The sequence below is a fragment of the Colobus angolensis genome, unplaced genomic scaffold (assembly GCF_000951035.1).
Source record: "Colobus angolensis palliatus isolate OR3802 unplaced genomic scaffold, Cang.pa_1.0 Scaffold411, whole genome shotgun sequence".
Lineage (NCBI taxonomy): Eukaryota > Metazoa > Chordata > Mammalia > Primates > Cercopithecidae > Colobus > Colobus angolensis.
This window is the reverse complement of record NW_012117500.1, coordinates 1,729,098-1,742,987: the sequence shown is the minus strand read 5'-3', so window position 1 is coordinate 1,742,987 and position 13,890 is coordinate 1,729,098. Positions and strand designations below refer to the sequence as shown.

At 34.4% G+C, this 13,890-nt stretch overlaps 1 protein-coding gene across 2 annotated transcripts in view; it reads right to left on the bottom strand.

The window, feature by feature from the left end:
- NGLY1 (N-glycanase 1) overlaps positions 1-13,890 on the bottom strand; it is a 73,786-nt gene that overhangs the window by 33,711 nt on the left and 26,185 nt on the right. For both annotated transcript variants that reach the window (XM_011956235.1, XM_011956236.1), the window contains exon 3: positions 11,069-11,311. In XM_011956235.1, coding sequence (XP_011811625.1) covers positions 11,069-11,311 — 243 coding nt within the window. The remainder of the gene's footprint in view (positions 1-11,068; positions 11,312-13,890) is intronic.

Below are 13,890 nucleotides of genomic sequence, written 5' to 3'. Positions count from 1 at the left end.
AAAAAAAAAAAAAAGAGTGATCAGTTAATTAGTAACCAAAGGCATTTTCTGAGAATGAGGCATAAAAAGAACAAAGAGACATTGAGGATAAATCCAAAACTTCTCACATCCAGTTAATGGAAATTCCAGAAAAACAGTAAAAACAATGGAAGAAGGCAACTGCTCAAAAAAATAACAGAAATAAATTTCTTATAGCTGAAGAGCTAGTATGTATGGAAAACAAAACAAAAACAAATGTTAAGCATATAATGGTGACATTTTATGATAGCAAGGCTAAAAACAAAATCCTAAAAGTCTTCAAGTAAGAAGAAACACTACATGTAAAGAAAAAATTATTTGACGTCAGACATTTCATTGGAAACAATGAAGCAAATTTTTTGAAAATCTGAGGGAAAATGATTAGGAATGCAGAATTCATTCCCAGTCAAACTAATCATGTACAGGGGCAAAATAAATACATTTTCTGATATGTGACAATACAGAAATTATATCACTCTCAAATCCTATCTAAAAGAATTATTAGGAAAGTTATTACAGCCAAAATATAAATATAGCCTACATTAATTTTTTAAAATAAATACATACTGGGGAGTAGAAGCTAAAATAAAAGTACTGGTACAAGTTTTGATTGGTATAGATAATCACAGTTGGAAAGCAAAATCTCAATTTTTTCATAAGAAAGGTAGCAAGGAAGGGAGCAGAACAGAGGTTCTTGTCTTATGGTAAGGTGTTGGTAGAAAAATATAAAATTAAAAATTTGCATTACAGATTTCAGGTCAATAATTAAAAGACTAAAAAGATTATATTTAACTTCCTAACTCTTACAGGAATAAACCTATTATAGAAAAAAACTTGAGTCTAAACAAAACAGGGAGAAAAGAAAAAAACAGCAAGAATATAGACAACACAAAATAAGATATCAGAAGTAAGTTTAAACATATTAACAATTAGAATAAATGTGAATGGGTTAAATGTGCATAGTGCAAAGTAGAGACAGGTCGATAACAACAACAAAAAAACATTACCAAATACTTACATGTCAGGCACTGTATTAAGCACTGGAATGGGTGCACAAGACAGACATAATCAATTTAAGGTCTATGGGGAAAAGGTATTAAACAAATAATGACAGACCCACCACAGTAACTCAAAAATATGTCTGTGTGTGAAGGTGTTAGATACTGGAAAAATAATGGAGACCAAAATAGATATAGTATGGGCTTTATCCTCACACAGCAAGTAGTCTATGGATACAAAAACAAGCAAATACTGATAAACAATGTTCATTTACTCAAATATTTATTTATCCTTTATTTGCTAGGTGCTGGGGATATAATGGTTAAAAATTAATCATACGGATAAATATTATTAAGCAAATATATAGCATAAAATGAGACTTTACAACAAGGTCCTTGAACCAGAACTTCCTTGAAGAAATGATATTTGTGGCAGAATAGGAAGGATGAGAAGCAGCTGGTGAAGAGGGAAGAAAAAGACCATTCCTGTCAGAAAACAACACAAAGGTAGCTGGGGATCGCTTAGCATATTTTGAAGAATCAGAGAGATCAGTGCTTAGTACCCAGGGAAATAAGGGGAAAGCAGTGGAGAGATAAAGATCTTTCTGCTCGCTTTTCATTGCAATGATAAGCCATTACAGAGATGAAAGTAAGAAGAGTAAAACAATCTGATCTGTTTTCAGAATATCACTTGAGCCACTATGTAGAGAAAGCAGGTATCAGAAGACCCCATGGGGGACTACCGCAGAACTCCAAAGAGCTGGTGGCTTAAATTAGGGTAGTTCTACAACTGGTAGAAAAAAAAAAAGTGAATGGATATGAAAAGAACTTAGGAAGTAAAATCAATAAGTTTTGGTGACTGTACTATGAAGTCAAGAGTATTTGGAAAAGGAAAAAAACACATTAGAGATGATTCATGGCTTTTTTGTTTGTTTGTCTGTTTTTGGATATGAGCAACTGGGTCAGCACTTGAACCACTTGCAGCAGGAGAAAAACCATGAAATGACCAACTCAGTAAAGACTACCAATAGGCTCTCTCTCTGGATGACAAGTGTCTGGATAACATGGAGTGAGGCAAGATGGCACCTCCCAAGAATGCTCCGAGGGATGCCTTGGTGATGGCACAGATCCTGAAGGATATGGGAATCACAGACTACAAACCAAAGGTTACAAATCAAATTTTGGAATTTGCTTTCCAAAATGTGACAACAATTCTGGATGACGCATAAATTTATTCAAGCCATGCTAAGAAACCTAATGTTGATGCGGATGACAGATACTGCTTAACGGCTCCAAACTATAGGTTGAAGTCCTTAATTAAAAAGGGACCCAACCAAGGGAGACTAGTTTCACGATTAACTGTTGGTGCTGTTAGCAAACCTACCACTCCTACCACAGCAACCCCACAAACAGTGTCCCAAATAAAGTTTCAACTCCAATGTCAGTGACAAGCCAAAGATTTAACAGTGCAGATTCCACCTTCTCAGTCCACACCTGTCAAAGCAGTTCCCGCAAACAACTGCAGTTCAAAATGTTCCAACTAATCCCTCAATGATTGGGCCCCAAAATATTCTTATTACCACCAACATGGTTTCGTCATAGAACACAGCCAATGAAGCAAATCCACTGAAGAGAAAAACATGAAGATGATGAATACAATGATACTATGTAAGGCATTATAGTCTAGTCGAGATGAATTTCAAAAGGAAAGCTGGTTTTGAGCCCAATATACTGAACTAGAATATTCTAGATCTTCTCATTTTACCTTAAAAGACTGAAATGTAGCTGCAGCATTTTTCATATTAGTTAAAACTGTTAGATCACTTTAGTAAACATACAAATGTGTTTTTCATTAGGCTTCAATTACAAAGTTAAGTACTTGTTTCTTAAGTTTCATTAATGTTGAGTCCTAGTATGGTAATTCTGTTTTTGAGACACTTTGCTGCCTTCTATCACTGACAGCAGCACCTAAGTCTCAGGTTCTACAGCCTGGTCAGCAGATTTATCTTCTACAGCATAATTTCTAATCTACATTTAAATACTACTTTATTTTATAAGGTAAAATAGTCACTTTTATTGTCACTAGCTTTTTTATTTTCACCAAATCTCTCAATTTAGGAAACATTTTTGGAAAGGGTGGATTTAGAGGAGAGATTCTAAATCCATTTTGAATGTATTTGTTTCTTGGCCTTCTTAATTCCCCAACTGAACTCCCTCTCTAAATCCCATTCATTTTCTGCACCTACCCATAGGCTTGTTTCTGTCTCTCCATTGTTCTTAAATGTAAAAGGCCATACTTGGAATTTAAAAAATATAATTCCTGGTAATACAGCTCAGTGTCATTTTCAGATTTTTAAAACATTCTCTACATGCCTAATGTTTTGTGATTCACTTTAACCCGATGGTTTGCATTTGCTGTTTTTCACTCTACGTCAGAACAGTTGGGTTTTACTCCTTAGTTTTTATGCCTGTTGAGCTTTCTGTGCTTTTGACAGGTAGTTTTGGGTCAGTTACAGTTTTAGTCTTATATTCCAAGTCGATAACTCTACCATATGTCACATTTCTAAATTTAACAGAGATGCTGTAGGTTAAAATTTGTTTGATAAGTAATTACACTGGACCTAGGCAAAACCACTGAAGAACAAGTGTTTTCTTCCTTTTTGCCACATACATATATGTTTTGATCACTGCTGCTTGAGTCCTCCTATTGGTATAATTCAGATGATATTTTTAGCTTGTTGCTGAGGATATCACATATAAGATGGGATCAAACCTGAAAGTAAGACACTAACGGTTCTCCATCCTCTAAAAACAAGGAAAACAAACTAGTGTGATGTGACTTGCATTTATGTGCACTCTGCATTGGTTTCCCGATAATACTGTAATATTGCTGAACACTTTCCCTGTTTTCCTCTTACACACATCTTAAAGTCATCTTAAAGTGGGAAAGACGGCAAAGCTTTTGAGAATATAAACAGACCTGTTTTGTTTTTCTTAAGTTCAACATATATTTGCAGAATTTTGTAAAATAAATGTTCATATCATAATTTAGAATTTATAGCCACAGATTCTCACAACAGAAGTTTCATCTTAGGATAGTGCTTGACATATCTAAGAAAAAGTCCAGTAACAGAGAATAAATGTCTCAAATGTCTCATCAGTTTTAGAGTTTTTTGATATTAGGGAAAGGTAATAGAAAAACAGGTAAAATGTATAAAAACAGACCTGATCAACATCATAGGAGATATCTGCTATATAGCATGGGATATCATTACTTGAATGTTCTCAGGGAGGCAGCAAGTCAAAAGGCCTAGGTTCTAGTCCTAGCTTTATCATTTACCAACTGTGTGACCTTACTTCACCTGTTAGCCTTGCTCTAAATAGTAGTAGGAAAAAAAACACCTACCCTGCCTACCTCACAGGGCTGTTGTAAGGGTTTAACTGGTATACGTGGAAGTTCTTTCAAACTTGTAAAATGCTATATGACTATAAGGAAATATTAATGTATTTGTTCCAAGGTTATTAATAAAATTTGAGCTTAAAAGAAAAAAGACTACCAAATGGTAAAAAACCAACTGAAAAAAGTCAAATTTAGCAACATGGAAATCACTGATAGTAGTAAGAACACAGTCTAACAATAGCATTAATAAAGAAAACAATTTGCAAGAGACTGAGTTATACAAGTGATGTGCAACAGTAGGCTGGCTAAGCTGTACCAAAGGAGCTGTATGAGATGGTCCACAGGGATGTGGAAAGTATGAGAATTTCTATTTCTATTTTGTCTGACAAGTAAAACAATTAAGTTATAATAATATTTACTATCTGGATTAACAGTGCCTCCCTCACAGACTGGAGAAGCTACCCTGATGTAAGAGAAAAAAATGTCATAAAGTCAAAGGGTTAACAGTGGCACCCGCACTCCTACTTCTGCAGCTGTCATGTGACAAAGTTGTGCAGTTCAAATGTGCTGGGTTAAGTGGAATTACAGATTATATCATTTTAACTAAATTAACCCCCAATCTAGCTTAAAAAGATTACAAAGAACTCTAGGCCCCGAGGCTAATACTAATAATAAAAGCACACATTAACAAGGAGAAAATGAAAGGGCAACCACATCATCTGCTTTTTTAGCATAAGCACTTCAACAGTTACATTTTAGTGCAAAAAAGAAAATCACTAACAATCTAATGAGATCTAACAAAGCCCCTTAAATTCAAAATTATCAAGACTATTTTAAATATGGATTTGTTTACATTCATTAGCTAATATAGTATTAATAAATTTTTTGGTAGGGCGTGGTGGCTTATGGCTATAACCCTAGCACTTTGGGCAGCTGAGGGAGGCAGATTGCTTGAGACCAGCAGTTTCAGACCACCCTGAGCAACATGGCAAGACCCCCATCTCTACAAAAAATAAAGAAAAATTAGCTGGGCTTGGGGTACACACCTGTAGTCCCAGCTACTTGGAAGGCTGAGGTGGGAGGATCATTTGAGCCCAGGAGGTCAAAGCTGCAGTGAGCTGTGATCATGCCACTGCGTTCCAGCCTGAGCGACAAAGCGAGACCCTGTCTCAAAATAAATAAATAAATTTTTTGGAATTAAACATATTATTTACTATTTAGATCTTCTTTACATTGTTTTATAATATGTACAGTATATTGCCATAGTAGTACATGTATATAACATATAAACAAATGAACACAAATGTATTGACAATATGTGCTCAAAAATATTTTACTGATAGGGCATATAATTAAAGTATGGAGACCCACTAGAAAAGTATGTAAGAAATAAAGATGCAATAATGAGTACTGGGAAGAGGAAGTGAGAAAGACAGAGCATGGAGGACCAGGGATATTTGTATGTCACCTTGTTTCTAAGATAGGAGAGCTTAAAGGTAAAGCTCTTAAACATTAACCTGCTTGTTAAAAATGCAGATTCCAAACTTCACTCCTCTTCCATTTTGATTCAGCCAGCCTGGAATTATGTTCAGAAATTTGCATGTGATGTCAGTGGAACAATCTTAAACGAAAACTGGCCTAAAACAAGGTTTACATGCCACTAGGAAGATTCCCCAAGAAAAGAACAGGTACAAGATGGGGCACTGTCCATGTGAGATTCCATGGTGAACAGAGTAGAAGGGATACAGAGAGAGAGGAGCAACTGGCCTTTATTAAGAGCAGACACATTGCCTCCATTACAGAAGAGATGGATGCAACAGCTGACAGAAGAAATGTAGAGTTGGTGATGACAAGTCCAGGGAATTCGTCATGGAAACAAACATGCTCCTTTGCTAGGATTAGTATAGAAACAGAAAAAAAAAAAAAAGGAATGTCTCCATTTTTATTTGAAAGAATTCATATTAAAATGAAGCACTTACAGAGTCTCATTTTTCTTAAATGCAGACTTTCATGTACCAGGAAGGTAAGAATTCATCCAGAGTATTTTTATTTTCAATTTAATTATTTTCAATATGAAAATTATCTGATTCACTGTAGTTTTAATGGCACTCAAAATATTTTAAACAATAAAGTTTATTTTCTTGCCTTATTTCTTTACATATTCATTGGCACAACTCTGAAAAAATTAAGTCATAAAAATAGAAGGTTGCTGATTACATGGTGATTACAGCAGCTGGGTAACCATGTACTAATGCTACATAAGGCAGCAGTTAATTGAGAGACTAAAGTTACTTGGAGCACAAACGGAAGTTTAAAATGTGAAATCTGTTGGTTTTGGATCAAAGAGTTTTTATCTTCACTAATCATACTTCCAATTATTTTGATTTCTGATATGAGATATATTTAAGACTCTTCATAAGAAAAAAAGTACAATGTGTATAATTTTATCAAATCATGGGAATTAATCAGTGGAAGTTAGATTAACAAATTCACTTCTTTAGTTAAAAAAAAAAAACCACACACACACACACACACACACACACACACAACAAATCAAGGCTTAAGCCTACTTGCCCTCTCTTTAATTTTATGCAACCCTTTGAGGCCTTAAAATTTAAAACCTGTTTTTAGACATAAAAGTTCTGTTATTTTAAATATGTTTTAATCAACTTGTGACTTCAGTAAACTTATTTAAAGAAAAACTTTTCTATTTATAAAGGTAATATATGTTGCTTCAGAAAATACTGAATAGTATAAATAATATGAAAGCACCCATAATTTCATCACTCAGAGTACATTATGGTTAAGATGTCTGTGTATGGCCTTCCAAACCTTTAAAAAAATGAACATATATATACACATATATATATGTGTGTGTGTCTGTTTCTAATAAGAAAAATCAAAATATTACACAAATACAGACAACATATGTTGTTTAATTTTAGAATTCTCAGTTTACCTTTTTTCCATATAATAATGTTCTTCATGTCAAAAGAGACCACATCTTCATTTTTAACAGACCCTAAGTATGTTGATATAAGGATACAATGTAATCCCCCATCAAAGGGCATGTAGGTATTAGTTAACTTTTAAGAGTGGTAGGTTCATGAAAAAGAAAGTGGAGGTTTAAATCTTATGTTCAAATAGGTTTCTTCTCTTACAAAGCTTGCACATAGGCCAGGCACAGTGGCTCACGCCTGTAACCCAGCACTTTGGGAGGCCAAGGCGGGCGGATCACCTGAGGTCAGGAGTTCAAGACCAGCCTGAACAACATGGAGAAACCCTGTCTCTACTACAAATCCTAAAAATATTGAATTAAGGTATTGATAATAGCTGAGCATGGTGGCACATGCCTGTAATCCCAACTACTAGGGAGGCTGAAGCAGGAGAATCACTTGAACCCAGGAGGCGGAGGTTGCTGTGAGCCGAGATTATGCCATTGCACTCCAGCTTGGGCAACAAGAGCGAAACTCTGTCTCAAAAAAAAAAAAAAAAAAAAAGCTCGCACATAGATCTAGACTAAGACTAAGAGGTTGCCTTATTGTTGCTTTATGAGATAAAATTAGTTTTAAAATTAACTAGTTCATTTTATTATTTATCATTATCTGATAATATATGACTTTTATAATTTCAATGAAATAATCACAAATTATGATAATTGGTTTAAATAAACACATACCCACATATAAATTGGTAGTAATTTCTGGAGCGATAAAGAGTTGACGAAAAGTTCCTACCAATTTCACATACATACTCAAAGTAGTCATGTGCTAAATAAAAGCATACATTTAGATTAGCTGAGTAAAAAGTACTGACTGTATATTTTAAGCACATTATGCCTCAGAATCACATTTTTAACCTAGATAAAGTTGTGAGGCTAGAAACAATGCTTCTAACATTCTGAGGTACCATGTCATTGAAAAATTGTCCTTGCTGTTTTGAATCTGCCTTTGGAAGGCAACAGGTATAAAAATAAAGGATTATCAGAAAGTTACTTCCATTAGGAACACTAAACACTTAGCATGTACAACCAGCAAGTTTGAAAATCAATTAAGTCATTAGGGAAATGCAAATTAAAACCAAAATGAAATACTACTTAACAACCACTAAAATAGGTATACTAAAAAAGACAGTAACAATGGTTGGTAAGGATACTAAGAAACTGGAAGCCTCACATATTTCTGATGAGAAGGTAAAATGGTACAATTTTAGAAAACAGCTTGGTAATTTCTTAAAAACAAATATAAACTTACCATACAACCCAGTGGTTCCACTCCTAGGAATCTACTCAAGAGAAATAAAAACACATGTCTACACAAAAATTTGTATGCGAATGTTCACAGCAAAATTATTCGTAATAGGCAAACATGGGAAACAACCCAAATGTCCATCAACTGATGAATGGAAACAATATGTGGCATATCCTTAAAATGGAATATTATTCAACAATAAAAAGGAACAAAATACTGATATATCCTACAATATGAAGAATTTAAAAAATGTTACACAAAGTAAAAGCCAGAAACAAAAGATTACATACTATGTAATTCTATTAACATAAAATGCCCAGAAAAAGTAGCAAGATTAACTTTCTAATAATTACCACCACTATCATCATTTATTCAGCATCAATATATTCCAGTATTTTGTATCTTAAAAGCTTACTGGCAAATGTCAACATCAGTGACTATCATCTTGACTTACACATCAACATTTTACTTGATATAGTTTTAACCAAAAAAACACAAACAAAACAAAACAAAACAAAAAAACTTGTTATAAGTTCACTAGGACTTATCTAGTTTATACACAGGTCAAATGCTTTAAAAACTATCTCTCTGGCTCCCTGACTTTGGTACATTTTAATTCTCATTATCTCCACTCAAAATGGGCACGGTAGAAGAAAACTGTCAAATTCTGTAGTATAGCAACTAATGATAAAAGCATAATTAACAACAGACTTTTAAGAAATACGTATATTCAAGTGATCCACAAATAACCAAGAGTTGCCTATGAAAAACAGGATTCATTCTAATTTCTCTCAACTTCTTTAAGAAATACAGAAGATATTTTGTCTGAAGGACTAGAGTAATAAGAATTGATATATACTAGCCTATTAATAGCATGTATCTTTGAGAAAGTTTACTTTCTTCTACACTAGAATGTGTTTTGCCAATAGAATGACATTCTGTTTTTAGTGTAGTGTTTAGAGGCTTTCTGGTGACTGACAGGATTTTAAAGACCTGGAACTATATCTGAATTGTAAGGTTAAGAACTGAAAAAAAAAAAGGGCTGGGTGAGATGGCTCACGCCTGTAATCCCAGCACTTTGGGAGGCCAAGGTGGACAGATCACTTGAGGTCAGGAGTTCGAGACCAGCCTGGCACACATGGAGAAACTCCGCCTCTACTAAAAATACAAAAAATTAGCCAGGTGTGGTGGCGGGTGCCTGTAATCCCAGCTACTCGGGAGGCGGAGGCCGGAGAATCTCTTGAACCCGGGATGGGAGGGTTGCAGTGAGCCAAGATCGCACCATTGCACTCTTGCCTGGGCAACAAGAGCGAAACTCCATCTCAAAAAGAAAAAAAAAAGAAAGCAAAAATTAGCCAGGAGTGATGGTGCGTGCCTGTAGTTCCAGCAACTCAGGAGGCTGAGGCACAAGAATCACTTGAACCTGGGAGGCAGAGGTTGCAGTGAGCCAAGATTGTGCCACTGCACTACAGCCTGGACAGAATGAGACTCTGTCTCCAAAAAAAAGAGTTTAAAAAAGATTCAGAAAATGTGAATGGCTTTCCTGAGCCAGAACACTAACAAAATACTACTTAGCCCAGGAAAGAGAGATTCTGAAAAAATACGTTTGCAAGCTTTTTGCGCTATGTGCATTTTAAACTATAATACTGCAATTAAAAAGATAAAGTAGGAAATCTTAAAAGATATATTCTAACACTGTAATTGGAAAACTCCTAAGAAAAGGTGTTAAAAACCAAGAAGGATGTTAAGTGAGCTTCTGTAACTGTACCAACCTTAACTGCAAAACTGATGAAGACCTAAGGTATTCAAAATGGAATGCACATGATCTCAGGGGGCATAAAAATCCATTGAGGTGCTTGTTAGACTTACAGAACTATCACAAGAATTTTTCTGACAGTAAAAACTTAGGAGAAGAATACGTAAGGACCTTGGTCAAAAGGGATTTTTGTAAACAGGATAATTTCCTATCAAATGGAATCATTTCGGCTTATCAAGAATGCCCGTAAGTTTGACTTTAGTTCTTCACAAGTATATATATGGTGTATACCAATAACAAAATTTCACTACTTTGCTAGCATCCACTATCATTAAATCAATGCATTCTTAATTACCTTAAACCTAAAGAAGCTTTTTTATTGAATTAAGGTATTGATAATGGCTATGTTGTTGGAAATATCCCCACAGTGAATGGCAGCAGGTATAATTTAGATCAGAAGTATTAATGCAGTAGAGGAAATCTGACAATTTTTTAAAGAGCTGAAGAAATTTCGATGTTTGAGTTATAAGAACCAAGAATAAAATATGGGGCATAAATTGAGGAATAAATCATAACATATTCCAAAGCTTTTGCTATTTCAACATTTTGAAAGAAACAGTTAAACAAGGTTTAATTCTAACATTACCGTTGAAGCAGATGGTGGATCTGATGACTGCCCTTCACGGTTCCTTGTGTGCTGGTTTAACCCACTGGGATTTGAAGACAGTGTTGTAGGAAGCTGGGTTCCTGCAGGTTGCTGAGATGACTCTACTTTGTGGCTCTTATTTGAGCTATCCAATCTGCTACTTCTCTCTATGGCAATCAGGTCACGAATTTTTTGCAGCTGCTCCACTGAAGCTTTTTTAGGAAAAATGAGATGTGTTTCTCCCTGGAATTTATAAAATTAGAAAAATGTGAACCTTTGCTTTATGCAGTCATTCTTTTGTGCATACACACACACACACACACACACACACAGAGATGTATAATGAAACCAATAGTATAGAATGCATGTTTCTAAAGTCATACTGTTTTCTTACCACTATTGTTATTTTTAAATACAGTCTAAGGTAAATAATGCCTAAACATAAACCAGAAAATTATAAAAAAATTTATCTCCTTTTGGGCATTTAATCTTTAGCCTATTTAATGTGGTTCAAAAGACCTTCAGGAAAAAATATTTGATCTTCTAGAAACAATAAGTCAGACGGCCTCATAACGGTTGCAAAAATGCATATTCCTATCCTCTCTGCAATAGTATATGATACTACTATTCTCTAAGAAATTCCCTATGAAATAATAGTGACAGTAGAGATACAGCCACACAAAAGAATCCAGGGTCACATAAAACCAACAAGAAGTTATCTAACAACCTTTGAATCTTGTTAATCTGAGTCTTTAAAGAATAGTTACATGATTAGAAGTCTGTGTATGGGGTCCACTAATTTTTCCAAGGTAACAAAAAGTACACCCTGATAGTCAATCCAAAAGTATGGATGGTTAACAGTAATAGAAAGGTAATCCGAACAAAACAAAAAAAAATTAAAACCATGCCTTTGAGTAATGATTCATTTAAAGAATACCTATAAATATCTTGAGAATGCTTTAAAATAAAATGCTACAACAAATTCTATAATGTAAAACAGTAAATTACAAAACAAGAAAAAAGGTGAAATGAAATGACAATGTATTCGATCAAATTTCTGGATATTGAGAACAAACAATGTTAAAACAGTAATTTCTCCAACTGCAAACGAGATAAAAAGTTGCAGCTGGGCATGGTGGCTCAGGCTTGTAATCCCAGCACTTTGGGAGGCCCAGATGGGTGAATTACCTGAAGTCAGCGGTTTGAGACCAGCCTGGCCAACATGGCAAAACCCTGTCTCTACCAAAAATACAAAAATGAGCCAGGCGTGGTGGCAGATGCCTGTAATCCCAACTACTAGGGAGGCTGAAGCAGGAGAATCACTTGAACCCAGGAGGCGGAGGTTGCTGTGAGCCGAGATTATGCCATTGCACTCCAGCTTGGGCAACAAGAGCGAAACTCTGTCTCAAAAAAAAAAAAAAAAAAAAAGCTCGCACATAGATCTAGACTAAGACTAAGAGGTTGCCTTATTGTTGCTTTATGAGATAAAATTAGTTTTAAAATTAACTAGTTCATTTTATTATTTATCATTATCTGATAATATATGACTTTTATAATTTCAATGAAATAATCACAAATTATGATAATTGGTTTAAATAAACACATACCCACATATAAATTGGTAGTAATTTCTGGAGCGATAAAGAGTTGACGAAAAGTTCCTACCAATTTCACATACATACTCAAAGTAGTCATGTGCTAAATAAAAGCATACATTTAGATTAGCTGAGTAAAAAGTACTGACTGTATATTTTAAGCACATTATGCCTCAGAATCACATTTTTAACCTAGATAAAGTTGTGAGGCTAGAAACAATGCTTCTAACATTCTGAGGTACCATGTCATTGAAAAATTGTCCTTGCTGTTTTGAATCTGCCTTTGGAAGGCAACAGGTATAAAAATAAAGGATTATCAGAAAGTTACTTCCATTAGGAACACTAAACACTTAGCATGTACAACCAGCAAGTTTGAAAATCAATTAAGTCATTAGGGAAATGCAAATTAAAACCAAAATGAAATACTACTTAACAACCACTAAAATAGGTATACTAAAAAAGACAGTAACAATGGTTGGTAAGGATACTAAGAAACTGGAAGCCTCACATATTTCTGATGAGAAGGTAAAATGGTACAATTTTAGAAAACAGCTTGGTAATTTCTTAAAAACAAATATAAACTTACCATACAACCCAGTGGTTCCACTCCTAGGAATCTACTCAAGAGAAATAAAAACACATGTCTACACAAAAATTTGTATGCGAATGTTCACAGCAAAATTATTCGTAATAGGCAAACATGGGAAACAACCCAAATGTCCATCAACTGATGAATGGAAACAATATGTGGCATATCCTTAAAATGGAATATTATTCAACAATAAAAAGGAACAAAATACTGATATATCCTACAATATGAAGAATTTAAAAAATGTTACACAAAGTAAAAGCCAGAAACAAAAGATTACATACTATGTAATTCTATTAACATAAAATGCCCAGAAAAAGTAGCAAGATTAACTTTCTAATAATTACCACCACTATCATCATTTATTCAGCATCAATATATTCCAGTATTTTGTATCTTAAAAGCTTACTGGCAAATGTCAACATCAGTGACTATCATCTTGACTTACACATCAACATTTTACTTGATATAGTTTTAACCAAAAAAACACAAACAAAACAAAACAAAACAAAAAAACTTGTTATAAGTTCACTAGGACTTATCTAGTTTATACACAGGTCAAATGCTTTAAAAACTATCTCTCTGGCTCCCTGACTTTGGTACATTTTAATTCTCATTATCTCCACTCAAAATGGGCA